The sequence below is a fragment of the Pelmatolapia mariae genome, linkage group LG16_19 (genome assembly GCF_036321145.2).
Source record: "Pelmatolapia mariae isolate MD_Pm_ZW linkage group LG16_19, Pm_UMD_F_2, whole genome shotgun sequence".
NCBI classification, from domain to species: Eukaryota; Metazoa; Chordata; class Actinopteri; order Cichliformes; family Cichlidae; genus Pelmatolapia; species Pelmatolapia mariae.
Genome location: NC_086241.1, coordinates 43,062,833 through 43,084,763, shown reverse-complemented (window position 1 = coordinate 43,084,763; position 21,931 = coordinate 43,062,833). Strand labels below are relative to the sequence as shown.

At 39.7% G+C, this 21,931-nt stretch overlaps 1 protein-coding gene across 2 annotated transcripts in view; it reads left to right on the top strand.

Moving 5' to 3' along the window:
• akap6 (A kinase (PRKA) anchor protein 6) overlaps positions 1-21,931 on the top strand; it is a 215,407-nt gene that overhangs the window by 61,851 nt on the left and 131,625 nt on the right. For both annotated transcript variants that reach the window (XM_063496793.1, XM_063496794.1), the window contains exons 12-13: positions 10,490-10,586; positions 12,343-12,545. In XM_063496793.1, the coding sequence (XP_063352863.1) occupies positions 10,490-10,586; positions 12,343-12,545 (300 nt within the window). The remainder of the gene's footprint in view (positions 1-10,489; positions 10,587-12,342; positions 12,546-21,931) is intronic.

The window sequence follows — 21,931 nt, the reverse complement described above, 5'->3', positions numbered from 1 at the left end:
TGCATGTTCCTAGACAGATTTCCAAATCAGCATCTCCATATCCGTCCCTGCAGAACAGCATCCTGCACGCAGATCAACACACACACACATAAACACACACAGTATTTTCTTATCTAGATGCACTTATTTGTGCTGTATCTGTGGTGTGTGCGCGTGCTTATTTGTTGGTTTGTTTACACGTGTCGACTTTGTTGTGGTTGCCAGCAGCGCTAACGTTAGTGGCGGTTAGCTTCAATTAGAATTCCCGGCTCTTAATTGGCGCGTCTTGTTAAATAAAGCAAAAGAGGATGAAAAGGCATCGCTAATAGGACTTTGAAATGCTACACTGTTGATAGCATGTTAGCTAACTGACTCTGTGTTTGTGTGTGCGTGCTGGGGTTGATAGTCACACTTGCACTTTGTAGTTATTCGTGTGTGTTTGGGTGTATAATTGTGTGTGTTTGTGTCTTTCGTTGATTACTGCCGAGTAGAGCCAGGTTCTGTCTCGCTTCCCTTTGTCTTTATATCTCTCCAGTCTTTCTCTGACAAAATGTGTTTACATTTACAAGACCTTTAAGACATTTTAGAGGAAATGGAGCTGCTGAGTAGATTAGGATTGATGGCGGCGTTCTACACGCCTTTAAAGTCACAGGCAGAGAGTCTGTAAGAAGACTTAGGTGCTTGAATCCCTTGGCCGTAGTTTTTTTTTGTTTTAAAATATCTAAAAACTCCATAAAGTCATGAATTAAAATTCCAAAGGAGCAATAAGGAAGGCCCATTCAACAGCACTTCCTCACGAAACTCTACAACAGAGATGTCAAACTCATTTTACATCGTGGGCCACGTACTCCCCACTTTAATCCCAAGTGGGCCAAACCAGTAAAACTGCCGTTTTTCTCAGTCCAAAAATGTATAACTACACATTTAACCCTGTTTAATGTAAGAAAAGAAGTCTTATTTCAGTAATACGACAGTTAAAAGGCCAAAATCGATGCCCTCTTTTTCCAAAGCTGGACCAGATCGAAATCTTCCCCAGCTCATTCTGGCTCCTGGGCCTTATGTTTAACACCCGTGCTCTAGAAGGACCACAGCAAAGTGTGTGAACTAGCAGCAGAGGTGGCATCTTTACATCTAATTACCCTTAAAATGTAACATCAACAGGGCTACTTAAAAATATTCCATGAATATCCTGGAATGTCTTAAACATCCTTCAGGTGCATCCTACTTAGATTCCTATGACATAATGTGTGACCTGCCTAGCTACTTAACATAGTCACATCCCAAGAAAATTAGAAATTCAAATGCAAACTCAAGAGAACTATAATGACCTTTACAGTGTAACTATAAAATAATATTTTTGTGAGTGTGTTTTAATCAGTAGCTTGGAAAGCTGAAACTAGGAATAGTTGACTTTTAAAACAAATTTAAAACATGGATAATTTGATGAGCAGTTCAAGTTTTTTGTCTTTTTCTAAAGGCTCAGTAATTTCTCAAAGCAGCCAGCTGACTGCTGGGGACTACGTTCAGTGGCAGATTATTTCACGTTTGACGTTCTAGCGAGTATTTGGCCCTGGGGCAGCATGGTGGTACTAAATAAACTGCAGTCTGTGTATCTGTGGCAATAAAGGAACTGCTCACCCAGTGGAACAGTGGAGCTCACTTCATTGGTGTTTTTAAAAAATCATTTTTGCACAAAACAGTTCAATTGCAAAGATGAATAATAAGACATATCAGGCTTTGTATGCAGTATCTATTTGCAGGACTAACGCATTGCTTGTTTTTCTTTTTCATGCTATTTTATGACAATCAACAACATCGAATATCTACTTTCATTATGCTTTACTTGACCAAAGTAGGTCATGTGAATATAGCTTTCAGGCGACAGGATTGGTCTTTTTTCTCTTTCTGTTTTTCCATTTCTCTGTCTCACACACATACTCACACACTCTCTCTCTCTTTCTCTATATTGCTTTCTGTGCCACACATAAACACACACACAAACACACACAGCTCCAGGGCAGCAGTGGGTGGAGTGGAGTTGCTTTCCCAATTGAATATTTGGTCCAGCTGGCGTGTCTGTGTGTGTGTGTGTGTGTGTGTGTGTGTGTGTGTGTGTGTGTGGGACTATATGTGTGTTTTAGGGCGCGTGGAGCGAATAAGCACAGGTCTTTCCGGAACCCCGGGGAGATCAGTGAGGCAAGAGGACACTAACGCACACTCATGCACATGCACACACACAGACACACACACAAAAACACACATACGCACACACAGGCTGCTCTTTGTAAGGCGCTAAGAGATGGCGGCCAATGAAAGGCCTATTGATTGGGTCTGATGGGCGATCCAGGCCTTTGAATCCCATTACCAGAAGTAACACACTACTGGTGGCAACATAAGGGGAGGATATATATATATATATATATATATATATATATATATATATATATATATATATATATATATATATATATATATATATATATATATATATATATATATATATATATATATATATATATATATATATATATACATATATATATATACATATATATATATATATATATATATATATATATATATATATATATATATATATATATATATACATATATATATATATATATATATATATACATATATATATATATATATATATATATATATATATATATTTCGAGTATAATGTGCAAAATTAACAGACCACCACTTCAGAACATATTCATTTAGCTCGCCATCATCACTGAAGCATTGAAATAACAGCAAAACATCTGAAATCTTTCAGATGACAAACAACAAAAATATCAACCAGAGTTGACTTTGAGACTACTAAAATACCCCTATGCCTTCATCCACTACAGCAGGAAAACCGGGATTAGCTGCTTGTAGTAAATGAAAGAAGAAGCACTGTAAAACCAATGAAAAAACAAATGTAAGACCACAGATTTCCTTGGCTGGACTGACAGTAGGGCGTTACTAATCATAATCATGGTGGTAAACAAAATAACCTGGAAGTAGTTGCACAGCAAATATGGGGACATGGCTCTGACAATGTCCCAATATGTCTCTCTGACCAACAATCAGAGGACACCCTATGAGCAGGCACTTGGCGACCGTAGGATGGGAAAACTCCAGCAGAACCAGGATCGGCAGGCTGAACCATCTTCTGCGACCAGCTGGGGTGAGGGGAGGGAGATGGGACAAAAACACACTTTGAAGGCAGATCTAAAAAACGTACTGTAGCCATGTAGGCTTGTATTCTCAATGCGGGAAGGTACTATAGATGTGTAAAGCAACTAGCCATGAATATGTCTGTGAAGGTTCTCAGTCATCCAGGTCATCATAGTCTAAGGAGCTCTTGACCTCTACATTGGGGAAACCAAACCGCCACTTCATGAACGCATGGCACAACATAGAAGAGCCAGCCATCCTTTAGATGCCTGTCCATCTGCATCTAAAGGACAAAGGTCACTCTTTCGAGGATGCCAATGTTCACATTTTGGACAGAGAAGACAGATGGTTTGAAAGAGGAGTGAAATAAGCCATCTATGTCCACTGTGAGTGACCATCTTTGAACAGAGGCGGTGGTTTACGACACCAACTGTCTGCCATCTATAATCCAGTTCTGAGATCCCTTCCCAGACGCCTTACGCCCACTCACATCCTGGGCCATATGTCCTCAGGAAATCACATGATAGGGTGGGTTTAGGTTTCACAATGAGCTCACCTGAAACCTTGGCTGACTGTGACCTACACCCATTTTCACACCTTGGCTCGTATGATTAGGTAGAGGATCATTAGGGGGTCCATCATCCTTTTGGGGGGACACTCCCACAGGGCTTAATTGGAGATTATGTATCGGAATTTCAGGAGCAGGACCACGCCTCCAAACACGCTCCTTCCGGTTGTCATCTACATAGGTTCCCCCAGTTCTGCAAGCTGCTCATTCTCGTTTACGTGCCCCACCCACTCTCCCTCCTTGTTCTCAATTCTTTAACTTCTTCATTTCTATTTAGTGCATGGGGATCTGCCAGGCCCGGGAGCCATCGCCAGTCCCCTTCGAGGCCTTCCCCAAACCGCAGCTCAATTCATGTCAAAGCATTCACTTTTACCTACTAAAACGCTGTCAAACCTAAAATGGGAACTTGGGCCCAGCTGGTGAAATCTGGGACTCTCCACCATTTGACCCTAGAACTGAAGAAGCTTCTCGGATGAGAGGTGAAATGTCTTCAAGCAACTTAAAGAAGTCCAGACACTTTCCTTTCCAAGCTCCTTAAACAACTAGCCATGTAATTAACATAAATTCTGTGTTTTCCAATAGTCCAGAATACACTCTTTCTGTATTTACTGTTGTTGCTCCCACTGCAGACACATCTTGTCGCTGACTGGACTGAACATTCTCAGGTGGTTTGTAGGGATGCATTTTGGTTCACTTGGAGTTCAGTTCGACACAGCATATTTCTATATGTATCCAGTGTCTTGTAGGTGTAGTATGAGAGTATGAAGAGAGGGGAGTAGAAGGAGGAGAAAGAGAGTTGGTAAAGAAAACCAGTGAGGGGCAAGAGGAGGGTATAGAGTGGGCTCAAGAAGAGATAACGATTGAGGGAGACTGAAGGCGGACAGGAGAGTGAGAAGAAGAGAAAAAGAAATATAGAGATTGAGATGAAGACAGGAAGAGGAACAAGCCGTGTGAGTGAGGTAGGGAGAATAAAATAAAGGGAAATAGCAAAAAAATGGAATGAAAGAGACAGAAAGAAATGTAACACAGAATTGCATTTCATTGCTTAACATAAAAGAAGTGTGCAAGAAAATTCATATCTACAGAAAACAAAGGAGATTGTAGGCCTGGGTGAAGAAACACACACCCCTAGGGGATCCAGTCATACTGCTATAGTTTCTGTCGGCTCAGTATGAATGGAGACAATTTGATCATCATTATTAAAAAGACTCTTTGATCAGATCTTGTCTCATCAACCCAAGCCTGTCTGCTGTATGTGTGTGTGTGTGTGTCTGATCAGTGCAGCTCAATACACAGTCTCAATGTCAAACCTCAATGTCATCTCAGCATCAGCGCTCCACACCTCTTAGTGCCTCACTAATACGCCAGTGCTAAAAGCTAAATGATATTAGGTAGGCTTCTGAGGCCATCCTACTCTGTGCTTCAGGCTAATATGCTAATGCTAACAGGTAATCTGATCATCCAGGCTTTGAAGCAGCTCACCTCTCAGCTGCACAATGTGTATGTTAATCAGAGCGGGGAGTCATAACATATGAGGCCAACAGCCACAGCAGCCGAGAAGTCTCCAGATTCACCTTCTAACTTTTAAACTGCGATGCTGCTGATTTTGTATTGCTGTTATTCATACTCTTATTTATTTTACTCTGTTTTGTTGTCTGTGACACGCACTTCATAAATAAACTTTACTTACTTATTTTTCTCACTCAACATAGATTGTCAGATGTTATTAACCAAAGATGCTGAACAAGTCTAAATATCCTTAAACAAAGAAGAATGATTTTTAAAGCCATAATATGAAATAATATGTTTGACAAGAAGTTAAGTTGAAGTATTTATTAGCATCTGCGTCCACTTTCTGCACCAGCTTGATAACTTATTTGTTAGCTTTCACTGCTTTATCTCAACCTCCATTGCTGCTGGTGCAGTTATTAATTCCTGTTAATTTACTAAAAAGACACAAAGAAAAGAGGGAAGCAACAGATGGGAATTCACCATAGACAGTACCGTAATATCACTGATTGGTCTCTTTAGTCCCATTTCCAAACCTCAACATTTTCATTGCTACCATCTTGGTTTCAAACAAACTGTGACTAACTGTGAAACTGCTTGGTCACTGGCTAATGACTTGTCAGTCACCAGTCATTAGCCAAAGAACATCCTATGGATAATTTGTTCTGAGAGTATGACCAAGAATTACAAAACAGATTCAATTTTTTATTCAGTATGACCCAGAGTCAGAGACTGCGGACATTAAATTCTTCAGTAAAATATTTACAGAGGTGAAGACAGAAAGTTGTTTTCCCAGACTTCCATAGGACTCACAGCTGAGAGAGAGGGTGTGACAAAGGATGTGAAGGCTAGGGGGCAAATGGTGGGAATCTTAGCAGGAATAAATCAGGGATACCAAGAGAAGGGAAGCTAAACTCAGTACAAGGCATAGGTGCCCAAACTGCCTAGGTAAAACAGGAAGTAACAAAAGAGCACCTAACACAGAGATGGAGACTTAACGGGGGATGCAGGATTAAACTGAAGCTCAAAATAATACTACAAACAGGAACAAAACTAAAAATAACATATGAGAATATAAACGCAGCAAAACTATTATGGGAATATCAACCCAAAAGAAAACAAGCAATAAACCCACCAAATATATTATATACAAGATCCACCACATATGTTTTTATACTGTATGTAGCAATTACAAAAGTCCCCATCTATAGTGGTTTTTAGTAAAATATCACCGTTTTTTGATGGCTACTAAAAAGTTGAGGTTGAGATTTTCTGAGTAGACAATCCTAGACACTGAGGTAGCTTTGATTTCTTTGAGGTTCAACACTCTTATCCCTCCTGACAATACACATTCCTGAAAATAAATAAATAAAATAAAACCTTTGAAAGAGTTATCTCATGAAATTTTTTCACAGCTAATGGGTCTTTTATTTTGTAATCCATAATTTTTACACACTGTCTCTTTTTTCTGTCAAAAAAATAAGTCTTTATTTTCTTTACACTACTTCTCTCCTTTTCTGTCTGTCTCTCTCTATCTCTGTCTCTCTCTCTCACACACAGACACACACACACACACACACACACACACACATAAATACATACACACAGCCTCTTATTAAAGCCCGCTGTCTGACATGCATAAAAGCAGAGCTGCTCTGCATGCCTTATCATGGTGTGATTGATGGTTGGCTGTTCTACTCTTATCGATTCTATGCTCTCCATATATTAAACGGAGGAAACTGAGCCGAATCGCTCGTGGAATAAGGTGCTGAAATACGATCGCGCTCTGATAGCCTGGCTAATCTGCACAACCTAATTCATTCCTAACATCAGCCCAGCCCTATCCCAGAGACGCAGACAGTCACGCTGTGTTTTCTGTAGCGCTGATAGATGTATTTTATGTTTATTAGCTGTGAGGTATTTCACCAGCTTATCTGGAAATTAAGTGGGGCAGAGTGGCCGCTGAGTCTGTAAAATTACTCAATCAGCCGTGAGATTTGGAGTAATTTACAACGTTTGCAAGGCAGTAATGATTGCAGAAAGCAGACAGTCATGTTTTGTTTGGATAATGCTGATATATGAATGTGTTTTTGGGAGCACAGTGAGGAGATAGTATAGTTGATGGTTTGGGTTTTCCAAGAGATACTTTATTGTTTATCTGTGAAACGTAATATGTGCAGGACAGCTTCACCGCTATCTGCTCACATCCTTTTAAAGCCGGAGATGTGTGGTTTTTATACGACAGAAAGAACTACACTAGTGTAAACCTGTGGCTAAAGCAAGGAACTAACACATCCTGGGTTGAGGATTCGGTTTCTGGCACGTGATGATCCGACATTCACGTCAAGATATTTGGAAAACATCTGTATCAATCAAGGAGTTGGTTATTGAAGTGACACTGAATGATTTTATGATGAAGCTAATCCTCTTTTCCACATACATTACTATAATCCTGTGAGAGGGTTAAAACACTTTATCCCATTTGTCTCAACTGTGTATATCCTACTCCATAAATATTGGTGGTGTGGCGGTCTGACCTTGTCATATGTTGACTGATGCCGTCACCCGCCCATCCCTCATGGCAGGACTGTCACAGGCTGAGTTCGCACTGTCTGCTATTTAGCAGGGTTTGCAATACAGTGTTTCCCACAGAACTACATAATATTTGTGGCAACAGTGGGAGTTCACTCATATTTTCTTGAATGTTACTTCTAATACTATAGCTTATTATTTGTGATAATAAATAACTGATCAGATGTATCTTCAGTAAGTCTCCCAGTCTCAGAGTGAACTCTGATTCTGGACTGCAGTCCTGCTGAGTGGCACATGAACTCACTGCACATGAGTAGCCTTCCAGTTCGCAGCAGAGCTCTAGAGCAGACCAAGGACTTTCTGGAGAAACGGATGAAGGATGTCAAGTTCCACCAAAGTAACAACCTAGAGCCAGATTTACAACTGCGTTGCACTTGGACAAACTGGGTTTTGCCGTCGGTATTCACAAAGAAAGTCCACTGACAAGATTGCCTGTAAGAGGTGGGACGTTTTGCGAGTTTTGGAAACGTCCCTGTTGTACATTTATTTCTGGGAGTTCCATGCTTATCTATTGAGGGTTATGGGGGTTGGAGCCTGTTCAAGCTATCATAGAGTGAGCAGCAGGGTAAACCCAGGACAGGTTGTCAGTCTGTCGCAGGGCTAACACAGAGAGACAGACAACCATTCACATTCACTTCTATGGGCAATTTAGAATCACTTATTAACCAAACCCACTAGCTGAATGCCTTTTTGGACTTTGTCAGTTAAACATGACACTTAATTGTATCTCAACCAATTATTACTGCCATCACTGCTCTTTAAAGGGTTTTACACTCTTATCCTGTTTCTAAGTATAATTTCATTGGACTGAAAAAAACCCCCACCACACAGTCACTGTCCTCTTTCTCTCACCGTCTCTCTTTTTTGCTATGATTTAAAACTTTTGAGATAGATTTGCAAGACCTTTGACATCTTGTGTCTTTTGTCCCAGTTTTATCCTATTTTAGCAACATGTCTTTACCACAACCTGGAGAAGCAGCTTTAATGCACTGATCTTTCAGGATGTTTTTCCCCAATATATTGATGAGTATTGTTTCCATTTAATGCACACTATACTTCTTACTGTTATTTTTTATGTTGCGTGAAAATCGTGTTTTCATTTTTGCACAGCATGTGCAGTGTACAAATTTCTCTTGAGATCAGGCTGATCAGACTGCATCACAAATACACACATACAAACATTTACACCGTGGGTGTGTGTGTCTCGAAAGCACTGTGTGTGTCTGTGTGTGTGTGTGAGTATGTGCGTGCAGCATTTCCCACTGCAGCACAGCAGGATGTCAGAAGTGGTTAAATTGTGAGGCCTCGGCACCTTGAGGCTGTCTCACACACACGCACACATGCACACACACACACACACACACACACACACACACACACACACACACACACACCCCGTGTTTTCATATCTTTGTGGGGCCATCTAATTGATATAATGCTTTCCCTAGCCGCTTACCCTAACCCTAACCATCAAAAATGAATGCCTAACCCTAACCCTTAGCCTAAACCTAACCATAACCATAATGAAATAATCCTGACACTAAAACCACATTTTGAGTCTGAAAAATGCCTTCAAACTCGTGGGGACTGTGTTTTTGTCCCCATAAGGGCGGTTGGTCCCCACAAACATGGTAAACTTCCAATTTTTGGTCTCCGCAAAGATATGTAAACACACACACACACACACACACACACACACACACACACACACACACACACACACAAGCTTGTCTTTATCACTTCAAAAGACATTGACTTGCATTCTCTTCCTAAGGACAACTAACCATCACCTTAGCCTGTACCTCACGGTGTCCTATTATTAAACCAAGATTTCATACAAAAAATCTCACGGTTTACCTCATGTCAACGTTGCAACTTCCCAAAATGCGACAGTGTAAACAGATTTATGAGTAACAAAATATGAGTAATACAACAGCACGTATCCACACACACGCACACACACACACACGCACACACACACACACACACACGCATCAGATCAAAAAAAGGCTATAATGGTGTTCAGAGACCTGACTGGAGTGTTTCCCAACACCGCCTCAGGCAGCTCTGTGCCTCCATCCATCCATCTATCCATCCATCCTTCTGTCCACCCATATCATAGCTTATTTTTTGCTTCTCTTTTATCCTCCCTTCTCTTTGTGTGTTTCCTGCTTACATTACCACAATTATGCTTTTTTTTCTTGTCTTTGTTAATCTGCTACCCTTCTCTTGTTTACATAGACCCGTGTAAGTGGACAGAGAGAAAATGATTTTCACAGTCAAGTGTTGTTTTTAAACCATGTTAATAAGAAAATGAAGTTTACTGCACAGTAGTAACCGTCAATCACAAGGTAGCCACACCCAAAATTCTCTCCTATGTTGTTTGTTTTACTCAAAATAGCATCAGACATTGTAAAATGAATATCATGCCCTATTAGGTGATACTTAAAGCTAGCAATTTAGACTACAAACGCAGCAGAAACCTGAGGTGATATATCTAGTGAGGATTAGAACCATTTTGTCTTAGAAACATGAAGCACTTCTTTTTACAATCAGTGGAGTTGCCGCTCTGCTGGACTTTATAAAGAATGCAGGTTTGTTTTCATCTTGTCTGATGAACTCTCTGGATTCTGGTGATGATCTGCATCTGTTTCTCTATGTGTGTTTTAGAGTTTCAAGCTAAACGTGGACAGTCGCGCCGCTCTGAAGGAAAGCATAATGGAGGAAGGCAAAGCGCTGCTCACCATCATCACCTTCCACCAGTCTGGTATTTTCTTGCACGTATTCATATTCTTTCACATATCAAATATGCACACACACACAATAACAGGATACACATTGAAACACACACACACAGGTGGCCATAATGGAGCCCCGACCCTATTCCATTCATTATTAATATTTGGATTAACAGAGCGACCTTCAGAGAGGAGACCTCATATGAATGTAGCCGAAAGAGAGACTGGGAGAGATAAAGACAAAGAATGAGATGAGTCGGGAGAAAAGAAGAAGGAAAGAGAAAAAGAAAAGAAAAACAGCAGGCAGGGGAAAGAAACATTGAGTATACAGTAACGGCGTATTTTTTCAGAATTTTTGAAGCTGAAGATGGAAAAGAGAGAACCGAGAAAGAGGGAAAGCTGTGTTGTTTTCAAATATCTGAGCAGTAATAGTGTGTTGGGATTTGGGAATATTTGTTGCTTACCAACTTGATAACATAACAGACTCACTTAGATGAATAATTACAAACTAAACAACTTGAACTACAGATTTCTGAAGAGGTTTTGATGAAAATGGTCCGATGGTGGGGATTGTTCTGCCACTCGTGCATCAGATTTCTAGAAAATCAAAATGTGCAGAGATAATTGATTTCTAATGAACATCCCAGCAGAACTCAGTTATTCAGGGCCAGATTTCCAGGGAAGACAGAGAAGATGGAGGAAGGTGCTCCACTTCCTAAAAGCTCCAAAACCTTTTTAGCTTTTTCATGAAGCAGAAACGCTTCAGAGTGGCGTACACTCTGTGGAATAACCAGACTACAGTCACCACGAGCACATGACTGTAATAAGTGATAAATTTGACTGATTATGGTTTGGTCATTCGCATCACTTTTTGATGTTACTATGCAACCGTATGCCTGGAGACTTTCCTGAGGGACTTCTAGTTTGTAGCAAAATTAGAGACTTGAATCATCGTTCAGCCAAGACATTAAAACCCATGATTTTAATGCCATTTGTCACCTCGTTAGCATGCAGCCTATCTGCAGCCTACAACACAGAAAAAAAAAAGCTTAAAGATTAAGGATACCAACAGGGTGGAAACTGGGATTTAGCCCAAGGGAAGTGAAATCTATCACTATATACACTAGAAAATATTTATGACTTCCAGGAATTAGAATTTGTATACCTTTGTAAAGTCTGAATAATGATAAAAACCTGCCTTTGCATCACTTTCATTGCCACTATCCTTGTTCTTATACTTTCTGAAAAGCGTAAATGAATGTAGTCACTAATGACCTATGTTTTGTAGGGGTGTTTCAAAGGTAACCCATCCATTTAATGGATAATTAGCGTTTATTTCAACCTGGCTTAGTTCCCATTATCGTACACACTTTGCACTCTGCGACTCTGTTGTAGAGATTCGTATCAGAGCAGCTGTTGCAAGATACCTGCAGCACTCAAAAAATGTCATTTTCTGAGCCACAAAAGCCACATTAAAAGGAAAACGCTCCGGGCCGAAATAAGCCGGAATTATCCTTTAAGGATGAAAATAAAAGTATGACGTTACATTCACTTAACATAATGTGGATTTAAAAGTTTTTTAAAAGATATTGTGGTCTTAGAAAAGCTCGTCTGAAACTAGTCAGATAGAGGAATGGAATTATGGGTATCATTTTTCTCACCGTAACTATCCTAAGTCTCTCTTTCTCCCTTTCATTATTATCCTCTCTCTGTTTGTCTTTCTCTGTGTTATCCATGGCTCTCTCTCATTTTTTCAATTTTATCCCTATGTCTGTCACCCTCCAGGTCTGAAGGATATCCTCCATATGGTTTCCAGCCAATGGGATCAGCTCCAGCGGCAGATCCGGCGCCAGCATAGCTGGATGCTCCGCGCCCTCCGCTGCATCCAGGCCCGCCTCCTCTATACCAACCAGTTACACGAGCCCTTCACAGCCCCAGGGGACCCGCCAGCCAATTGGCTGCCTTCTTGCCCAGCAGACGGCCTCAAGGTAAAAATAGCAGTGGTGGTTTTTATTTTCTGTTTAGCTTCGAAGCTTTTGGTTATTCTGCTCATCTGCTTTTTGTTTGTTTTTTATTCCTTGATTCATATCCCTCCATTTCCTCCCTGGTTGATCCCTATTATCCCTCTGTCTTACTGTCTCTCTCTCTCACACACACAGACACACACACTTGGACTCAGTTGCTCAGTGTATAAATTTCATTTTTATTTCCTGGCAGTCCCAAAATTTGGATCTTAACTGTGCAAAAAAAAGCTGCCTGAAGCCTACATCAGTATCTTGTCAAAATAGAATACTGAAAACTTTTTTTTTTATATTTTACACTTCACACTCTTTATCTGACCTTTAGTACCTTCATTCTTGTCCATCTGTTCAGACTTTAACTTTCTTCTACCTTTTATCACATTTTTCCTTGTTTTTCTTCCCTCCTGTACGCGTCTACCTTCAGCTGTTTTATCCCATTTTCTTGCTGTGTTTATAAAAAATATTTTCCTTCATTTTCCTTGATTAAGTTTATTACTCATTTCTGTTCTGGATATATCCTTTTGTAAACAGGTCCTTCCCTTCTTCCCTCTTTCCAACCTGTTGGGCTTTCATTTCCCTTCCTTTGATCCATTTTCATTCTTTCCTCATTCTCATTTAATCACTTTCATCTTGTTTTATTTTCTGTATTTCTGTTCCGTATTGCTCTCTCCTTCTCTTTCTCCTCTTCTGCTCCCCTCCTCCTTCTCCTGCAAACCTGACTCTGGTTGTTTTCAGATTGTTTAGTTGCAATTAGAGCTGCAGCAGTCTGATCACTGTGATCAGTCAACAGTGACAGCCATTAGCCAGCTACCACCTCTGTGTGCGTGCGTGTTTTGTGTACATCTTATAGTGAAAGTGTAAATTTGTATGTGTGCGTATCAGTGTTTTCCTGAGTATGTGTGTGTGTGTGTGTCCATTAGCTGCTTGGCCACAGCACATTAACAGTCCATTCATTATCTGTGTGAATCTCTCTCTGCACTTAATGCTTTGATCCGTAAAACCCCCAAACAACAAACTAAGGTGTGAACCCACTGAATTATTACTGTTCGCTGCTTCAGAGCACAAACACACACAAGGCATGTCAACATCACAGGTTTCCCATACTTCTGTGATATTTTAAATTATTCAGTGTGTGTCTGTTCTGGGCAGGTGAACAATGAACCCAAACTAACCGATGTACAAATCCTGCAAGATCCTCCATCTGTAGGAGACAATCTGACTTCCAGTGTTGTAACCAGAGGTGCTTTTAAGTCTTTCTGGTCGACTGTCCGCCCACAAAACAACATTTGTGGCAGTGTAGAACCTATAGTTATGTGCTAAAATGTCTAGCAGCTACATAGAGAGGTGTATGTGCTTTGGATTGGGTGAAACCATAAACTATATATAAAAGATAAAAGTTGTCAGAGGGATGTCACTCTTTGTTTTGTTTTTAAGCCTTGATTTTAGCAGTTTGTTCACTACCATCATGTTTTTTTTAAGGATTTCATCATATTTAGCAAGAGAGTGGAGTGCTACCTTTGCAAAAAAACAAGCCCCTAGCATTAGCTGACTAGTGCTACGGGCTTGTTTTTTTGCTCTAAAAATATACAGGCAAATCAACCAGGCACACATAAATTCTAATTAATATAAATATATAAATACACTGGAATTGCATTCACAGGATGGATTGCTATAATAATTAGAAAGGTATATTATTTGTCACATAATATCATTAAAATTACACTTAAGCCTCAATAATGTTGAAATGGATATGTTATCAAACTCAAAGCAAGACACAAGAAATAGAAAGTGGATTTTGCATGAAATATGAGAAATGATTACTAAAAAGTCAAATGAGAGTTCTGAGAGAGAGCTAACAAGAACATTTGTTACAAACACAAATGAAGGTAAAATGGCAAACTGACAAACAAGCTGAAGCAAAACCAGACTCAACCTCAACAAAGGGGAGCCTAAAAGACAAAGTGGGAACAAACATTAATTAAATTAACTAAAAGCTAAAGAAACAGCAGCTAGTGACTTCTACTTAAAATGAATTATATTTCACGATTTTTTGGGGGGGAAAAAACAAGCTTAAATCATGTGGCGAGCATTTTAAGGCAAGTAAAAGCCAAGTTTATAGTGAACCTTATCTACTGGTACAAAGGATGAAACCTGGACCTGAGCCCAAGTCAAGAACAAAGTTATTCAATGCAAGTTGGAGTTGAGTTTAAAATAATTCAAACCCCTTCTTATTCAGGAGAAGTCCAGCTTACAAGTTTTTTGACTAAGTTGCAGTTCATTGAAGCCAGGCCTAAGTTTATTCTCAGAACATTCAACTCAAGTCTAGACTAGGGTCAAGTTAACAGCGAAAACAGTGAATTCTTCCCAAGTCAAACACGAATGAGGACTCGTTAAAATAATGAAGTAAATTTTATGGAATCATCAAGAACTCATCAAATTAATAAATTCATTAACAGCAGAATATCAACCAGTATTTTCATGGTATACAGATGTATTTTTTAGTCCTGTTAGGTAAATCTCATATAAAGTATGTGTATCTAAGACAGCTCCAGGTAATATCTTAAGACGTTAGAGACAGAGTTTTGTCTGTTCGTCCTCAAAATAACTCAGTAGCAAGCCTCATATCTGGTGATACCTAAAAGGAAAAGGATGATTCTTGCAAGATTGATGAGTTCGTGTAGTGCATTCAGCAGATACTTTCCTCAAAGCTATGAGATCTATCAAACATGTTCAGTTCTGAGCAAACAGCACACGCGAGTGGATATTGCACTTTAAGATTGTATTGTATTTTGATGTATATTTTAACAAGAAAATAAGACCATCATAGATAACACCTGAGCTCTTTCCGGTGCGTTCCAGTGTGTTGCCGTTCTTGTTGACCGGCTTTCGGGAATGTTTAAAAGTCACATTGTAGTAGAGTAGATATCTCCAAAGTTAGCTACAAGTAGATCTCAAAGTTAATGACCACATATTTTTAATGTTATGCTGTATATACCTGTGATCAGGAAGCACAGCAATGTGAGCGCAGAGGGATTCAGTATCTTGCTCAGTGCATTTAATGTTATGGATAATTGGTAACATTTCACTTTTTTTTATTATCACAAGTCACATGAATTCAGCACCATCAGACAGCTTGATAATGTGCAGGAAATAAGAAATAATGTAGCTTTACTGTGTGTTCATTATCTGCCAGTGCTCTTTAATGACAATCAGATGCATGGCCTAATTACTGCTACACACACATGTGTGTGTGTGTGTGTGTGTGCGTGCGTGCGTGTGTGTTTTGAGGGAACAAGGTCAACCAAGGGCATTGTGTTTACATGCTTGCATGCATCTGTGTTTATGGGCCTTGGTAAAAAAGAATGATACAATGACCAAGGGCAGAGGGTAGGTAGATGCACTGCAGTTCATTTGTTGTGCATGTTTTCAGAGCAGTAGTGGCCATGAGTATTTATTAGTGTCTACATATGTGTGTGTGTGTGTGTGTGTGTGTGTGTGTGCGTGTGTGTGTGAGAGAGAGAGGGAGTTTAAATGAACGTAACCTTGACTAAAGGGCAAAATAAAGGGCAAATTGGAATAAATTTATCAAATTATGAAGCCTTGTACAATATTTATAACCAGCAGATTCACTATTCATTACAAAAGATTAAATACCAACTTGTATCAATAATTCATCCTCTTAATCTTCATTTTTAGTGCAATTAAGAGCAGAGGCAAATGACATATTTCACACCCGGCTCGAGATGGTTAGCATGCAATTTAGTGACTGTGACTGCTTCTCTGTGGGCTGCTGGTGCCTCTGCAGCTGGATATATCATATAATTAGACACATTTATCTAAATGCATTATCATCTGCAGCAAATAATGACAGCACTCATAACATTACTTAACTTTTTGTAACAGTTTTTCTAAAAGAAGAAATATAGAAATCTGGTCATGAGCCAACAACTTAAACGTAAAAATAACCTGTAACATAATTTGAGGGTGAAATACCCCTCTGTTCTTATTCCCTGGATGTGTGAGCTTTGGTTTTGCACTTGGTGTCACTTTGTTTTCACTGTGCTGCTTAGTTTTAATTTCTTATTTGGTATTTCATGAGGTTTAAGCACCAAACGTGGTTTAAAATATCCCCCTTCACGGAATTAACATTGCATGTTGACAAATTGTGGAAAAGGGTACAGAGTGACAAGTGACCCCATCAAATGCATGTATAATGCGCTATTATACATTATGTACAATACTGTGTGATTATGACTTCATAGTGGCTATATAGGATACAACCAAGTCAATGAGCAGTGCATTAACAAAAGGTAACTGGTTTTGTTTCCAGTGTACAAATGCTGGTGCTTTCCAGTGCTGAACTTATATTATTAGCATTCAACCATTTATATTAACATAGGTGCATTTCATATGAACACAGTTTGCCTTTTTGTGGCAAATATTAAAGTGGCTTTGGTGCCATTTAATTTTTAGTTGTAAGTTCAAAAAATAATCGACTAAATGCTGAAAAAGTCAGATATGATCTCTGCCATGTAATCAAAACACAAACAGAAAATCAGCTCTAGATTTCACCATGTTTACCATGCTCTGTTGAAATAAAAAAAAAAGTCAGATTCATGGCAACTTTACCATTTTTCTCAAGTAAGCTTGATCACTTAAGACTGACTTGCTTCTTAGGCAGCTGATATAAGTTGCATTGCACTTTTGGAAACTTGAAGGTTTATATTTTTGCTTTAGCGTCGTTCATTCTGTCAAATTTCAATTTCTGACTCAGAGCATTTTGTCCTTGTTCGCTCCCCCTCTATTAATTCTTAGCTGATATGGTCGCCGTAGCAACTACAGGTGTGGTGTGAGGTCATAAAATTAGGCTGAGCCTTAACAAGCCTCCAAAGACTAATAGCGCATGTGTGTGTGTCTCTTGGTGCTCATAAGAGCTTGTTGTTATTGATGGAAACATATGTCGCTGACAAGGTTGAAGACTTTTTTGTCTTTCCGTGGTGTGATTTTTATTTATTCTGCTTTTGACTTTCATGCTCTTTCTTTTCATCAATGAAAGATAGAAAATAATGACTTTCCCCCCAATTTTCCATCCCTTCATTATCCCTTACCATTCCATTGTCCGTCTGTCCTTCCATCCATAAGTCTCGATATCTGTCTCTCCTCTGATTTCCTCTCAGTTTAAATCCCCGCAGACCTTTACATTGACACAACCTTCTTTGACTCATGATGTCTTTCCTTGTACCGTTCTTTCACTCAAGCTCCATCTTTGCCTTCATCATCTAGCTCTGTCCCTTCCCTCACCTCCCTCTCTCTGTCCGTTCATCTAGAGAGGGGTGATTCATATAAATGTCAGGAAATATCAGAGTCAGGGTGGTTGGATTAGGCAGCAAGTGGAAGATACACTGATACCAGCAAATATAACGCCGCGACAGGACGGCCAACACCGGGGATTAGGACTCACACACACACACAAGCAGAGACACCGCGCAGTGAAACGGTTGTGTGTGTCATATGACAGTATTGCGTTATGTGACTTTGTCAGTGTGTCGCTGCATTTTAAAGATTTGTTGTACATGTGCGAAGAGTGTTTTGTTGCATATTGAAGATGAAGGCAAGGGTTGAGTGTGTGTTTTGGCAGGGGTGGGTGAACATGGAAAAAGAGAGCGTGCACGCACGAGAGACATAGAAAGGTGTTTAATACGAGTGTGAAAGCAGTGTAATATTTAACAGCTTAGCAGGATTTGTCTGTCACATTACAGGGGATTGTACCGAGTCTGCTAACACACACACTTACACAGACACACAAACGTGCGCGTGTTGAAAAGGTGAATGGATGTTTTCGGTGACAGCTGCTGAATCTGGATCTTTTTCTCTGGAGTTTCATCACTCAAATATTATAAAACTGCCACCATGTTTAGACAGTATATTACAAATGTGGGGGGATATTTGACAAGAACAAAGTATGAACATGATGGAGGAGAAGATGGAGGAACTTTCTCTCAGTAAATCTAAAGTTTGAAATGAAATTTCTCAAAAACAAAACATTATAACATTAATCTGTTTAATTAATTTTAATGAAATAAATCAAGATTTATGTCGCTCTTTATAGAAATTCACAGAAATCCACAAGTAAATGGAATATATAATGAAATAAAACAGGTGAGGATATTTAGTTACACTAACTCTAGTGGGTTACATAACCATCAGTTTACCACAATCCTAAAAGCACCACATAGTGAAGTGACTAACATTAACCATCTCAGTATAATGCAGTGTTCTGCTGTGAAAAACTTTGGTCCTGGTGAATGTTTGAAATGTTCCATCCATCCTGTTACTGTTGCACACTAAGCACACCCCAAGGAATAAAAACAGCACTCTCCCATTTGTAGGGCAGCGAAGAGCTTGTGAACCACTACAAAAACACTGGCATTGATCCGTGACGTTCTTTTGACACACAAAGTCAACTGTATAAGATACATGCAGTGACTTAGATATATGCAAAAAGAGGTATAATAAACAGTACACTGGCTGTTAGATCAACAAATATTACATTGCTTAAAGCAGGTCAGCGCCTAACTGTGTGAAACAGCCATACATCTAACAGCCTACTAACCCTAACCCTAGAGGTTCAGACTTAAAATTAATTTGAATAAAAATTTGTCTTAATTGCACTAACATATAAATTTCAGCCTTATTTTCCCATATGTTTCATCTGCTCCAGGTGTTTTGGTGTGCATGCTTAAAATCTACACTTTGCTCAAATGCTGCATATACATCAAATTCATCTTTCACGTGTCAGGAACATGCCAATTTCCACCGAGGGGTTCGGAGGGGTTGGTGTGAGTTTGAGGTGTGTCATGGATAGTGCGTTGTAAGGAAGTTGATTTGTTGACATTAGACCAACCCAACAAACAAATCCTATTAGAGAGCTGAACCTAACACCTGGCTATCCACCTATCCCCCCCCTTTCCCCAAGAACACAATTTTTTTTTCTCATGTTTCAGTTTTAAACACAAGTATAGAAATGTGTATGAAAGTTTGTGTGTGTAACAGTGAGAAATTTACAGGTAAAACTGCTAAGTGGCCTCCGTAGGTGGCTCCTCACAGAGTATGAGCTGTGTAAAAAAAACGTGTGTGTGTGTGTGTGTGTGTGTGTGTGTGTGTGTGTGTGTGTGTGTAAAGCACTTGTACATTTGTGATTGTGACTGTTGGCACTTGTATGGTGACTCTGACTGTGTATGTATGTGTGTGTGTGTCTTATCAGTGTGGCTGGTGGAGACAGCTTGTTGGCCCCAGGCCTGCATTTCACCCTACAGACCACACAGAGAAGGACGGGGGGGGGGGGGGGAGAAGGAGAGGAAGGGAGAGAGTGAGAGAAGGGGGGAGGGGAATACAGCGAATAGGTAGTGAAAGAAGAATGAAACAAGGTGGGGTCAGATGAAGAGTCAGTCTGTTGCCTTACAGACTGGTAGCAGATGAAAGACAGGAAAAAAAACCCAACCACACTCAGACTCTGAAGAGGTGAAATATTCAGTAGAGATTTAGCATCCACTATTTCCAACTCTGTCGTTTGTAACACACCTTACAACATAAAATGACTTTACCAAGCACAAATTTGTTACCATAAAAATGGATCTGAAGGATAAAAGGCCTCAGTTCAACATGCCCATATGAAACATGAGTCAAAGTCAAAGCAAGTGAAAAACGAATGGGTGAAAAGTGTCACGGATGTCACAAGCAAGCAGTGATATGCTCGAGAGCAGAGCTCCACCTGAAATGAGAAATGGTGATTTATTGCAGGGCTCAAATTCCTATAAATACCATGATTCAAAGTTCAGCTATAATTTAGTCGTTTTAGCAAATGCAAGAAAAGCAGGAGGAGCTGAAACAGAGAAATGGAACTGCTCCCTTTGTTTAAGTTATTTCTGAAATCTGAGCATTGAACACCGCAGAGTATTTTTGAAACTGAGGAGTGAAGAAGTCACATGGAGAGGAAAGGGGGCTAAAGTAAGGATAAGAAGAAGCAGAAGAAAAGATCGCGGGCAGTGGAGGAGGTGTTGGAGGAGTGGAGGTGATAGAGATCCAGGTTTGGTTGACTCTGAGCATGGAGACCGAAGCATCCTGAACATGCAGAGTGGCTCATCTCCCCCTCTGAGTGATTTAAATATTGACCTCAGGTTATTACGAGCTTTTTAAATCAAATTACCGAGTGTTGGACTCCTGCCTGATACCTGATATAGCCAATCAGACGGCTTGTCCCGCTCCCGGAGCTCCACCACACAGCACTTTACATAAATTAAGATTAAAGTTAGGAAGTTTGGGAGTTAGTTTAACCACACAGTGACACTATATCAAGATAGTTTGTGTTAAAAAAAAAAATCTCAGTGTTGGTGTTAATCCCTGGTTGAAGATCTGCAAGGCTGCATTTCCAGGTCATTTGAAAGCGATAAAACTTGGTGCTTACACCTGGAGGGTTTTCATGTTACACAGCAAGCAAGTTTCACACCAACAACACTGTAGGTTGTTAAAAATGAATAAAAAGATGAAAATGTGCTGGATTAGGGATACAGTGTCCTCCATAATGTTTGAGACACAGACACATTTTTTGTAGTTTCACCTCTGTACACATCCACAGAGGACTGTAAACCAAACAATCAAAATGTGACTGAAGTGCAGGCTTTCAGCTTTAATTCAATGGGTTTTCCCAAAAAATAGCATGAACTGTTTAAAAATTGCAGCCGTGTTTATACACACTCTCCTATTTTCAGAGGTTCATAATTGACTGGAAGGGCTAACGTAAATTTAAATATAAAGACTTTAATGCTTACAAATCATGGACATCACAACATGTTGTGTTTCCTCCCTTGAGTTGCTAAACTCTCACTGAAGCCACCTTGAGTTGCTCCAGTTGTTTGTGGGTCTTTCTGCATTCAGTTTTGTCTTCAGTAGCCAAAAACATGCTCTTTGGGGTTGAAATCATGTGACTGATTGGTCATTGAACATGATCCCATTTTTTTTCCTTGTTACACTTTTGGGTTGCATTATGCTTTGGGTCATTATCCATCTGCCCCAGTGACAGCTGGGACAGGCTCCAGCCCCCCGTGACCCTGAACTGGATAAGAATAAGATAGAAGGATGGATGCTTTATAGGGTTGAGGATAGATATCACAGAATTATACCAGACAAACAAAGTATTACTAAAGGAAAGCATACCTACTCTAAATACAGCAACTTAAATTTTGTAACATATAAGACAACAAATACCCTTTTAAATTTAAAAATAAAAACTGAAAAACATTATTGATGAAGTTTCCTGATGTTTTGACCAAATGGTTGACCTTCATGTATAAGTT